At 37.4% G+C, this 13371-nt stretch overlaps 1 protein-coding gene and 1 long non-coding RNA gene across 4 annotated transcripts in view; one reads left to right on the top strand and one right to left on the bottom strand.

The window, feature by feature from the left end:
* Positions 1 to 6971, top strand: part of LOC135275357 (uncharacterized) — a 160329-nt gene extending 153358 nt beyond the window's left edge. Inside the window, exon 5 of the long non-coding RNA XR_010342934.1 lies at positions 6808 to 6971. This is a non-coding gene — a long non-coding RNA (uncharacterized LOC135275357). The remainder of the gene's footprint in view (positions 1 to 6807) is intronic.
* Positions 1 to 13371, bottom strand: part of NTN4 (netrin 4) — a 122944-nt gene that overhangs the window by 48632 nt on the left and 60941 nt on the right. For all 3 annotated transcript variants that reach the window (XM_064376862.1, XM_064376860.1, XM_064376861.1), the window contains exons 4-5: positions 9528 to 9654; positions 6817 to 7005 (exon numbers count right to left, since the gene is read on the bottom strand). In XM_064376862.1, coding sequence (XP_064232932.1) covers positions 6817 to 7005; positions 9528 to 9654 — 316 coding nt within the window. The remainder of the gene's footprint in view (positions 1 to 6816; positions 7006 to 9527; positions 9655 to 13371) is intronic.

Here is a 13371-nt window from a genome sequence, read left to right as displayed (position 1 = left end):
TTCTTTGATATGCATTTGTAGCCTCTGGCACTTGGAAATGGGGAAGAAATACATGGGAAAAATCTTCTAGCATATGTCTTCCCAAGTAAAGTCTTCATATAGATTACATTTGGCCACTATAAAATAATAGCATTTTCCAGTGAGTGCCATACAACACAGGTCTCAAAAGATGACTTGAAAAAAAGCATTCTCTGGTTAAACTGAAGAGACCTCAAAAGTCTGAAACAGGTTTATAATGAACATTGGCATATTAGGCTCTGAGACATTCTGAAGTGAAGAAACCTTTGATTAATTTACTTCCTAAGTTTGAAGGCCATAGTAAAATTTCCCCTCACGTAATTTCTGTTAACATTTCATGGAATTAGAGCTCTGTGGATCAAACTCTGGAAAATGCTGTACCACAGAAACGTATTTATTCAGGTTTCCATTTTTTCCTCAGTAAACCTCCATATAATTTATTCTAAAATATTCTAGGTCTATATGCACACAAATAGAGATGTAAACTTTTGTTAATTTGGATGTTTGGTTAAGTAAGATGTTCAGGCTAATTCTGAAAAGTTTAACTGTAGATTAAGTGCTATTATGCCTTTAAACCCTTATTGAAAAGCATTCAATAGCACTTGTCAACCTTAAAAAAATTTTTTTTTAAGAGATGGGAAATTTCTCTGCTGCCCAGCCTGGAGTGCAGTGGCGTGATCCTAACTCACTGCAGCCTCGAATTTTGGGGACTCCAGTGATCCTGCCTCCTCAGCCTCCTGAGTAGCTGGGATGCTGTGTGCCATCGTGCCTGGCTTTTCTCAACCTTTAATACTATTCAATAGCTCTGGGGTGGGATCGCAGGTTCTGCATTCCTAATCAGCAACCAGATGATGCCAATGCGGCTGGTCTGCAGACCACACACTGAGTAGCAGGTTGCTTTTCTGCCTTGGTAAGCACAGTAAAATAAATACAATAAAATTGTTATTTTGAATAACTTTGTACATGTTGTTGGTGGAACCACATACTGAAATAGTTTAAATTTTTAAAATATCAACTTGTTTTCTTGATACTAGCTTCCTCATAAAAGTGGGGAAAAATTGGGGGAAACATCTAGCTATAAGAATATCACTATCAGCACCTCGTATGAAATCTGGTAATTAGAGATATTTAACAAATGTTAAGTATGTTTACTTATTTGTCATAACCTTTATTATCAGTTACAACTGAAGAAGTGACAGGGATACATCTACTAAGGAGGGAATTAACGATATGAAAATATAACTAAAGAGTAATGAAAATGCTGTCAAACATACTATCAATCAAACAACATACTATGGAGAGTATGTAGGTAGAGAGGACAACTGGATGTGCTAATAAATGCTGGGATCTACTGCAGGCTCAGAAAAAGAGAAAAAAAGAACCAGAGTAATATTCTGGAAGCAGGTGCCAGTAAGGAAACCTCAGCTAGGGAAGCAGACACAGGCATCTCTGCCCCAAACACATCCTGGAATAGTCCTAAAGTGAATAGAGATGGGCTTTCCTAGGGAAGCCTGCCCAGGGATCAGGAAGCCGTCTGGAGAGGGAAAGAAAGACAGATCTTCCATATGAGCCCATCCACCTCCTATACATTATGCTAAGAGAACTAAATCGGTATCGGTTATTTTCATAATTTTCCTACTTTGGCACATTAAGTACCATCCAAGTATTTGTTAACTAGTGATGATTAGTAACATGACTTAGCAGTGGTAGTTTTTAGCTTCAAGTTTTTAAGTTACCACAGGTAGGTGAATCCATAACAACATAAAGGGATCAGAAACTTGTTACAATTATGTTACAATTACAGATGACTATGTTGCAATTACCTTATTATGTTTCAGGGTTTTTTTTTTTTTTTTTTTTTTTTTTAAAGAGTATCTTAATGTGGTCTTGATGGAGTTTTCCTTGAAATGGCTTTGGAGCCTTTGGTCTTCTGGTACTTGGGTATTATCTATAAATACACTTGGATATATCTATAAATATCAACCAGGCAATTATAGTAGATGACGCACATGGACTGGTGATCAACTACCTGTGGGAAGTTCAACCTGAGAGTTACTCTTGCTCCCTGATTGAGATGTCCAAGATACAGGCACTTCCTGCCAACCACCTGCTCTACTTCCCTCATCCTAACACTGCTTTAATCACCTCCTTGCTCTTTCCTGTCTCTATGGCCATTCTGAACTTTCTTCAGTTGTCAGAATATGCTATATTCGTTCTTTCTGTTCCTTTTTGGCACTGATTTTTCTCTCTGCTGGGAATATCTCTACTCATGCTTTGTTAATTTCCATTAAACTTTAGGTCTCAGCTTCTCAAAACTCAGAACACTCCATTCTTGCTAACTGTCTCTCTGATGTGTTCCGCTCCACACTCGGTGACACATTACTGATCATACTTGTGTGTATGTGGATACCACTAGTTGCCTATACACACATATATGCATATATACATTATAGATAACTCACTAGACTTTCTTAGCTTTGTCAAAAGACTGTCTCTGTTTCACTTACAGTTATAATTCCCAGAACTAGCGTACCTAGCACATAGCACTGAATAAGAATGTGTTGAGTGAAAGAATAGGCTTTAAAAAATATTCTAATGGCTCAAGTCCATTGGTGAATGCTCAGACATTTTCATGAACTGAAAAAATAATAAGTTATGTATGTTGTTAATTTTAGCTGCATTCTCACAAAGTGCTTATGTTTTTCACAGATCTGGTAGTTTGGGAACCAAAACCTATAAAACCTGTTTTGCACAAGTCTCCAGATGAGCTGTTTAAATAATAGTAACTACTAACAAGAGGTCACTTTTTTCCCTAACTGCTCTTTCACACTCTTTTTACAAAACTCTGATGCTGTGAGTGTTCTAGGCTTTAAAAAGCCAGCGCTGGTGACCTTTTTACAGTTAGTAAGAGTATGAACCATAGCTTGAGCATAGAACAGTAACAAAAAACAAAACTAAACAAAATAAACAAAAAAGTATTTATTTTGGCTCAAACTTTGCCAGTAAACCTTTTATTTTTTCTCTTTTTAATTGGTCAGACTTAGGCACCACAAAAGGGCTTTATCTGTTTTAATTCTTTGTACATTTACCTATCTTATGACTTTACAAAGCCAAACAATTTAAAAACCAGTAAAGTAAAATGCAATGAATAATATGTAATGCTTTGAAATTAATCAGAACTATACATCATTAAAATACATTGCAAATATATGACACTGTCCTAATTGAATTATTGTGATGGCTCCCAGTACCCTAGAAAATAAATACCAACATTTTTAGGTCGGTAGTCAAGGCCCTCTAAAATCTAGCCCCAATCAATCCTTCAACATTTTCTTGTGCTATTTCCCTTGGTATTGTACTCTTTATTCTAATGGAAGTGACTAGCTGTTTGCTACACCAGCACACAGAAGAGGCCCAAATGTTAGCAAAATGTTAAAATCTGGCTTTGTTAACCAATGTAAAATTTGAGATGGGGGGGGCATGCTTTCTTTAGATCAGTTGTTTCTCAAACTATTGTGCATCAGAATCAGCTAGAGGGCTTGTGAAAACTCAGATCACTGGGCCCCATCTGCAGAATTTCTGATTCAGTTGATCCATCTCAGGGCCCGAGAATTTGTAAGTCTAACACATTTCCCAGGTGATGCTGATGGTGGTGGTCCAAGAATCACACTTTGAGAATCACTAGTTTGCTTGCTAACTTCAACTAAAGCTGAATGCTGAAAGCGCAAGTTCAATATGATTGGAGCTGCCTTTGTGTAACACAAGAATGGTCTTTTGGAAACGAAGTCAGATCATGCCACTCCTCTGCTGAAAACCCTTGCACCGGTTCATCATTTTACTCCAAGTAAAAGCTGGTGAGCTTACAGTAGCCCATTAGTACATATTCGTTTTTCTCCCCTTCCCAGTCACCTCTCTAGTCTCATCTCCTGCCACCCCCCAACTCCCATTCTGATGCAGCCATGCTATTTCCTTTGCAGGCACCTTCCTGTCTTAAGACATTCACTGTAGGTATTCCCTCTCCTTGGAACATTCTTTCCCCGGTTAACTATTTGGTGAACTTCTTCACTGTCTTCAAATCTTTTCTGAAATCTTGCCTCCCCAGTGCTGGGGCCTCCCCTCATCATCCTATCCCATACTATACCCTCCCACTCCTCTTCCCACCCCAAGCCCTTGGCTCCCTGGATCCCTCTTGTTTTATTTTTTTTCTTCTTTGATGATACTAGCCCTTATGAACTTCTCACACACTATATATTTCACTTATTACTTAGGTTTCTTGTCTGTCTCCTCTAGAGGAGACTTATTACTTACATTTTTTGTCTGACTCTGCTAGAGTCTTGTTCTCTGATGCATGTTAAGTACCTGGCACATAGTAGGTACTCAATAAACAGTAACTGGGTGAATAAATACTGAACACATTAGGTATACTGTACAGCATATTGTTTCAAGGAAATGCTGTATAACAGTATCTTTTTGAAAATGTTACCTGTTGCCCTACAAGATAGATAACTTATCCAAGTCAATGACAAATTATTTTCTTTCCTCTTTTATCCATTCAGTAGTTTGTACGTTCTCATTTTTAGTGAGAATGTACAAACTACTAAGTGGTCTGAGGCTATGGGATATACATATACATATATCTGTTCATTTAAACAAATCCTGTACAAAACGGTGTCAGGAATGAATATGTTCTAGGTTGAAGCAATATTATAAGCAGACCATTTTGTTAGCACATGGAGACTAGGATCCTATATTTTAGGCCCTAAGAGCTGCAGGTTTTAAAGAAGTAATTATCTTTAACATAAGGTATTTTTGATCAATAAAGAGTAGAAACCCTATCGTATTATTTTCTACCTTCTGGCTTATAGGACATGACAGTTATTACAATACTAATTTTCATTGTTATTTATTTTTATTTTTAAATATAATGTGATAAATAGAGACAGGGTCTTCTCCTTTGCCCAGCTGTCTCAAACTCCTCAGCTCAAGTGATCCTTCCACCTCATCCTCCCAAAGTGCTCCCAAGTGCTGGGATTACAGATGTGAGCCACCCCATCCAGCCTAGTTTTTATTTCTTGAGGGCTTACTCTATGACAGACAATGTGCTAACCCTTTTATCTTATATATACATCATTTTTTCTTATATAGTTCTCATTATTCTACAGGCAGGAATTTTACATATGAAGAAACTAAAGTCCAAAGAGCTTCAATAGCCAGCATAAGGTCACACAACCGGCAATTGGCAGTGAAGGCACCAAATCTTTATCTGTTTGAAACCTCCTAAATATTACAAAGAAAGTCTGAGTACAAACAAGGAGCAGGAGTAAAACAGAATGCTAGGAGAAATATTATGACACAAATCCAAATTTGGGGCTTGCTGTGGAAAGGGAGCAGTACTATATTTTATCTGCCACTATTTAAGAGAAAAAGCTTGTAACAAGCAAGCCCATTCAAATTCCACACTGATATCTTCTCCTTGATGTTCAAAACATTTTTAAAGAGCAATATAGTTTTTCCTTTAAAAAACTCGCAAATAACCCCAAGGTTTCAAATGCTCATTTCCCATTGTATTGCTCTCTTCCTGTCACTGTTTTTGAGATAGAACATGGAGTCCTTGGTAGGGAAAGGAAGGGCATGATCATTAATCTCCATTTACAGTCTTGAGTGGCTTCTGTGATATGATGATTTCTGAGCTAATAGAAGGGTAAATACTAATGTGGTTAGATGAGCTATTCATCCACATTTGACATTCACATAAGCCTTGCACGCACCCTTCATATTCACATTTCAGATAATGTCCTATGAATTGGGTAGATCTTTTCAAATTCAATTCTTTTTTCAAATAAACTTCTTTTTCTTTCCTTTCATTTCCTTTTCTCTCTCTCTCTCCCCACCCCCCGCCCCCTTTTTTTTAAGAAAGGTCTGGCTCTATTGTCCAGGCTGGAGTGCAGTGTCACCATCTCAACTCACTGCAACCTCCACCTCCTGGGCTCAAGCCATCCTCTCACCTCAGCCTCCCGAGTAGCTGGAACTACAGGTGTGTACCACCATACCTGGCTAATTTTTGTAGTTTTTGTAGAGGCAGGGTTTTGTCTTGTTGCCCAGGCTGGTCTCAAACTTGTAAGCTCAAGCGATCCATTTGCCTTAGCCTCCCAAAGTGCAGGGATTACAGGAATGAGGCACCGCGCGGCCTCCAAATAAACCTCTTCTCAGAGTTATGTCAACAAAAAAAGCAGAATCCATTCTACAAGATTTTAGTATTTTGGGGAGAGTATAAAATTATTATGATGTCATAAATTAGTTATGATAAAGAGAATACATTAGAGCAGTGTCAATCAAAATGCATTCATAATAAAACCAAAACTTGTCTTTTATCATGGTTAAGTTCATTAAGGTAAAAGAATAACCCAAGTGCAGTAACCACCCTTTGTTTCATCAGCTTGAGTCCATTTATTGTCTACTTTCTACTCACAAGTAAAGTCTTAAGATCTTAAATAGCTCTCCCTCTTCATCACTTTTTTTCTTTTTTATTAATCATCTTATTTTCCAAAATGTGGTGATACAGGAAATAATTTTACTTTATGGAGAGAAAGGAAATTATTTTTGTGAGTATTATACTGTTTTCACCCAACAGGTTGAAAATTCTTGCCTCTTAGCAATGAAGAAATTAACCGATATCTGTGAGTGTATTATCTGAGAATCTCAGTGACCTCCCTCCCTTGAGTTAGTGGAGTGAAAGATGAAGAGACTCATCAGTTTTGTACAAATCAGCCTATTTTCTGGAAACCACAGGTTACTTACATTTGCAAGCATCTGGAGCTGAGAAGGGTCTCCGCAGGTCACGATAGAAGCCTGGCTTGCACCTCTGGCAATGCTGTCCTTCCGTGTTGTGCTGACAGTCATCACAGACGCCACCACTGCGATTCCCTGATGCCTCCCACACGTGAACGTCGAAGTGACAGGTATCAGCATGCCCATTACACTTGCAGCCTGGAAATAAGAAGCATGGAGAGAAACACTAATAAGTAAAACTAGAGTGATGGGTTACCTCATATTCAAGTAGTTAAAAATAGGATAAGCTGGCTGGGTGTGGTGGCTCACGCCTGTAATCCCAGCACTTTGGGAGGCCGAGGTGGGTTGGATAACCTGAGGCCAGGAGTTTGAGACCAGCCTGGCCAACATGGTGAAACTCCATCTCTACTAAATATAAAAAAATTAGCTGGGTGTGGTGGCACATGCCTGTAGTCTCAGCTACTTGGAAGCCTAAGGCAGGAGAATCACTTGAACCCGGGAGGCAGAGGCTGCAGTGAGCCGAGATCATGCCATTGCACTCCAGCCTGGGTGACACAGGGAAAGTTGTCTCAAAATAAATAAATAAAAATAGGATAAACTGATTGTTAATGTTTAGTTTTAGTTTTTGAGTAGTTAACAGTTTAAAAATCAAAGCAATATAGAAAGGTATCCATTATGAAATTTAGCCTCTCCATCCCCATTTGCCCTGTTTTGCCTTTCTTCAATAGGTTACTACTTTTTTTTTCATTATAGATCTTAATTTAAAAAAAACAAGTTTCAGGAGATGCATGAAAATCAACAAAGTGTAGCTTTGCCTAGTTGGCAGAGACATTATGATGAACTTGCCAACAGGGGTAGACATTTACTGTGGAAAGATGACAGAAGTGACTACCAGTTCTTTACCCTCTTTTCTGGTAACACTTCACCATTCCCATTCCTGTTACTTCTCAAGGGTCATCCCTGTGGGTCTCCTGACTTTGCTAAGAAAAGTTGAGATTGTCAGGCCTCATGTGGAAATGACCATTCATATTGCAGAGGCAGGCATGAATTCATGCTTACTAATGAGCCTGGAAGGAAGCTGCTCGTGGACAGTGCTTAGTAACTTGGCAATTAGATTGATTTATCTTCCGTGAAGTAATATTCTTCAGCGGTTGAACTGGTGAGTATAAGGTGGACTCCTATTGAAGCCTCAATTTTCTTTATACTACAGAAGAGGCCTGCAGTATTTATTATATAGTAATTCCTCAAAGGCATTTCTAAGATTATAAGTCAGTAGCATCAAGTGACATGTCTCTGTGTTCTATATGTATTTAGATAGGCAGTTGATTTCTGTGTGAAGAGCCAGAAAGGCACTCTAGGAATTCAGGAGAAATTCTTTAGATTCTCTTGATGAGTAATTTGGAATAAGAATCCAGATTTTTGTGGAGGTCAAGTGTATTTGAAAATGTTTGTGCTGTTGTTTTTCATTGTTTCCTTGATGTGTTATGAAATTCTGACCAGATTCATATCTTTTTAAAGTACATTATGAGATAATTTGAGATTTATTCTTACAGGAAACCCTTTACATTTCCTAGAAACAAAAACAAATCAATTATGACTCCAGATTACATATGGGAAGAGACTTCTCATAATTTTACCCACAGTACCTGCTTCTACATCCTTGTAAAATAGAGACTTGTGAGTGTTAACATTCTTATGGGCACGTGCATTTCTGTGAACATTTTAAATTGCAACGAAAAAATGGCTCAGGTTCCCACATTTTTACTTTCCTAGTTAATCTCCAACCTCAAACCTCAAGTTAGTCCTGGTAGGGAAATCTCATTCTTGATTTACCAGCTTAATTTCAAATCTAATCTTTCATTCAAGCATCATAAAGTGAAAAGAAAGACATTGTCGTATTATGGGAAAAAGTACCTAATCTGGAGTCTTGAGACTTGGGATCAAGTCCCCACTATCATATACTAACTTTAGCAAATCACTTACTCTTACTGAGCTTCAATTTCCTGATCTCTATAATGGGATTAACACTACCTGTTTTATTGGGTAGTTTTGAGAACTGAATTCAAGACAGCTATTTTCATGTTTATAATTCACCATCTTAGCAATAAGAGTAATTGTAGAACAGAATCAGATGCTCTTGTTGTCTACTCATGCTTTTATTTTTATTCATTCATTCATTCATTCATTTACTTTGAGACAGAGTCTTCCTCTGTTGCCCAGGCTGGAGTACAATGGCGTGATCTCAGCTCACTGCAACCTCTACCTTCCAGTTTCAAGTGATTCTCAAGCCTCAGCCTCCCAAGTGCCTAGGATTACAGGTGCACGCTACCATGCCTGGCTAATTTTTCATTTTTTTTTTTGTATATTTAGTGGGGATCGGATTTCACCATGTTGGCCTCGGCCTCCCAAAGTGCTGGGATTACAGGTGTGAGCCACTCTCCTGTTTTTATTATGTCCAATTATAAAAGGGTCCTTAGCTCCCACAAAGTGTCCAACAAATAAGCAACATATTCTTGGCAAAACAGTCACATTGGCAACGTAACAAACAGTAACCGTTTTCAGTGGCTGAAGCCATAGTGGGCAGTGATATGGCTATGCTTGCGTAGGTTCTAGTGTTTGTCACCCCCCACTTTGTGTTGTGTTTGTAGAGACAACCAGGAGTCCACAGATAAGCTGACTTTACAGAGAAGACTTCTGAGTACTGTGGACTTGTTACTTACTTCTGCACTCGTTGGGAGCCCCCGTTTTGCCATCAGCTGCCTCCCACGGCCGGTCGTTGAATAACGGGGCACAGTGCTGGCAGTGGCTGCCTGCTGTGTTGTGCTTACACATACACTTCCCATGGACCTACAAACAACATCAAGTGAGAGCTTTGAGCACAAACGATGCCAAGGAAGAACATTCTTTGCACAATCTTTTGAAAAATTCAAAAGATTAAGTAATGTAGTTTCTTGGCTGAAGGGTATATGACCCTATAGAGCAATTTTAAGCTACTGGCTGAGCCAACACTTGAATTCAAATGTACTGGCTAAGTTTTTAATATCTTTAAATATTTAAATTCTTTATGCAAAAGTAATACACCTTCATTCTAGAAAGTTTAGAAATCCATAATCTCATTGCAAAATGACATTAATAGCAACATTTGGAGCATATATTTCCAGTACTTTAAAATATGCAATTATATTTATAAGCTTTTTCACATATTATATTGCAAACATCTTTCCATTTTGTTAAATATTCTCATATAATACACACTTTAATGGCACCCCTGTATGATGTAAACTTAATTTATCTGACCACCTATTTAATTGTTATTTAGGTTTTTAAATATTTGCATATGTTATATTTGATGCTATAATGAATATCATTGTAGCTAAATATTTGTGTACATCTTTATTTCTTTTGAATGTGTTTTCTAGAAGTAATATTGAAAGGTGAAAATGTGTATATTGTTGGGGCTTTGAATACATTTTGTCCTAATGACTGGGCATTTTTTTTTTTTGGTCCCCATAGTTTAGAGTAGTTTAGGGTTTACTAAAATAGTATTTCTCACAGAGAGAAATACTTCCGTAGAATTCTTAGAAATATGGGAATTTCAATATTTTTTGTATTATTTCACTAACTTCTAAAAATTAATACTTTGGATCATCCAAACTATCTCCTAATAACTAAGACTTGCAATGAATTCCAATACCAAGATGCATTCCAGTACCAAGATTATTTATTTACATGATGTCATAAATATACAAAGGAAAGGTTTGCAAAGTAGCTTAGAATGGGGTCCATAAGTGTGGATCTATGAGGTTGTATATTTTTTCCTTGAGAAACAGTGTTAAAGGTAACATAAAGGTAACAAACTATATCAACTAGTCAACAAATATTTAATGGGTACCTACAAGGGAAAGTCACTATGCTAGGCCATGTTTGGTACACAAAGCATTAAAAAGTTTTCTGTCTTTAAGAAAGATAAAATGTATAATAGCTGGAGAAAAAAAAGAGTTACTTAGAAGAAAATCACAGATAAACAAGACAATAAATAAATGCCTAAGCAGCGAAATAATGCTGGAATTCAAAAGATGCAGAAATCACCACAGGTTGACAGCTTTGGAGGGCTTTATGAGAAAGGTGGAGATTGGAGCTGGCCCTTGACACATGGGTGGCATTTCTAACAGGCAGAAGGGAAGAAACTTTTCAGGAAAAGGAAACAAAATGAACCAAGGTGTAAGGAGAATCTGAGCAAAGTTTATTTCAATGCATCTACAATATTTTGACTGAGACAAAAAGTAAATTACTAAAAATGACATCTACTCAGAGTGGCCAAACCAAAATAAGTCCCTAAGGTAAAGTTTAACAAACCTGAAAACGGCCACACCAATACACTGGTGTACTACTGCTTGACCTAAGATAACACTCAAGTAACTTGTGTCATCTCATCCAGGACCTTCTTTTAATACTTTCCTAGCACTGGTGGAGGCACTCCTGCAAATGGCCCGTGCAATGATCCAAGTGAGCTATATGACTGCTCTCGGCCTTATGCTCACATAATGACCAAGTTCAGGAATTATACACAGGGCTTAGAGGACTGCAGGCTGCTTGAGAATGAACCACGTGACGCCTAAGAGTTAGCTGGAAAATTTCATAAGCAATATGTTGGTGGCCATCTTGCTAAATTTCATTTCAGTATATTTTCATGTAAAGTTCTCATGCTTCATGAAAATTATAGTTCTTTTAATCCTCAGGGATTAGTGAGTATATAGATTTAAAAAAAAATAGAGTAAGTTGGCTCCTTGAAAAAAGATGATGTTGCAAAAATTTTTGTTAATTTTCTTTATGGAAATGCAACTAATACTATAGATTCAGTTCACTGGTTTTGGACTTGGAATGTCAAAGTATGAATGCAGTTATAATAATATACCTTCTTGGGCATCTCTTCATAGTTCTCTGATATGAAATGTTCATATATTGAAATTGCATGGAGTTATGAGTTCACTATAAATCTCCATTCACACATCCAGGGAAGCTCTAAAGACAAATCTGCACTTAAATTTTGAGAGCTGCAGGCATTCAACTTCTGCTGCTCTCTAAGAATGAGATTTTTTTCATCCTAGCTCCTCGATATCTGATTTTTCCTATCCATTTTTTTATTATAAAGTATATGAAGTAAAGGTGCCTCAGTCATATTACTTTTTTTGAACCTTTTTAAATTCAGTGTTCTCTCTCATCATGAAAAAATAGAAACTCTTGCCAATCAAATAACTTCTATGTGGCAAATTTCTTTAAAGGGTCTCATGAAAAGCTTATGATTCTTTGTTTTACTTGTAGTACTAAATGCTGATTTCAAAGAAAAGGGAGTCTTTGAAAAAATGACTGTAGAAAAAAAAATCTTCCAAGGCTGAAGAATTTTAGTAAGATGAAGGCATCCTTATGTAACTGACAGAAGTAGTGCAATGGAGACTAGTAGGAAACATGTTTTGTAATTGTCTGATCCTACAGATCAAAAAAACAAGCAAAACTTACCTTCAAAACACATAAATAATCTGACAGAATTAGAGTCAGAGTTCCTGCTGTTAAGGGAATTATACGGAGTTCTGTCTAGGGAGAGCATTAGGGAAAATGTTAAGGGTTGTAAAGTAAATATGATAGAAAACAAGGTCAATTTGTGCTGTCTGTATAAAACTTCTAAGTGTGGTCCCTGAGTCTGCGTCCTGAAGGGGACATGGGATTTTCCTTAGGAAGCAAAGACAAGAATATAAGAACCCTAAAGAAATAGTTAGGGACAGTCAATAAATAGACCAGAAGTATGTGTTTGAGAGGTAGGTTCAATCCAGATCATGGAATACACTAAACATTAGGTTTAAAGAGGCTGAAATTTATCCCATAGGCAATGCAGATCCATTGAAGAGTTTTGAGTAAGAAAATGACGTGAAAGGGATATTAAACACATTTTCTTTTCTCTTAAAAAATTCTTTCTACCTCTCTCCTATCTTGCCTGTTATATTCTTTCTTCCCTTTCTCCTTTTATGGTTTCTTCTCTGGCTTTTCCCCCAGCTCATGCCTTCCAATAACCAGTGGCACCCAGATGTATTTTCTGAAAATATTCAGACGTTGAAAAAGTTAATTCCTTTTTCCTAATTTTCCAGTTATATCAGCATGTTAATTCTTATGTACTGTCTTTTTGCATCCTTTCCATTTTTTAATTTTACTTATTTTAAATTTTTTTTTTTTTAGAGACAGGGTCTTGCTTTGTTGTCCAGGCTGGAGTGTAATGGTGTGATCACAGGTCACTGACACCTTGAATTCCTGGGCTGAAGTGGTCCTCCCAGCTGAGTATCCTGAGTAGCTGGGACAACAGGCACATGTCACCATGCCCAGCTAATTTTTGTAGTTTTTGTAAAGACAGAGTTTTGCTACATTGCCCAGGCTGGTCTCCAACTCCTAGGCTCAAGTGATCCTCCCACCTCAGTCTCCCAAAGGTTTGAGATTACAGGCATGAGACTCTACACCTGGCCCTCTTTTCCACTTTTTAGCAACCATGTATTGAATACTGTATGAAGATAGATGCTG

The sequence above is a fragment of the Aotus nancymaae genome, unplaced genomic scaffold (assembly GCF_030222135.1).
Source record: "Aotus nancymaae isolate 86718 unplaced genomic scaffold, 86718_ANA_hifiasm-v0.15.2.pri h1tg000016l, whole genome shotgun sequence".
Taxonomy (NCBI): domain Eukaryota; kingdom Metazoa; phylum Chordata; class Mammalia; order Primates; family Aotidae; genus Aotus; species Aotus nancymaae.
This window is presented reverse-complemented; position numbering and strand designations above follow the sequence as displayed.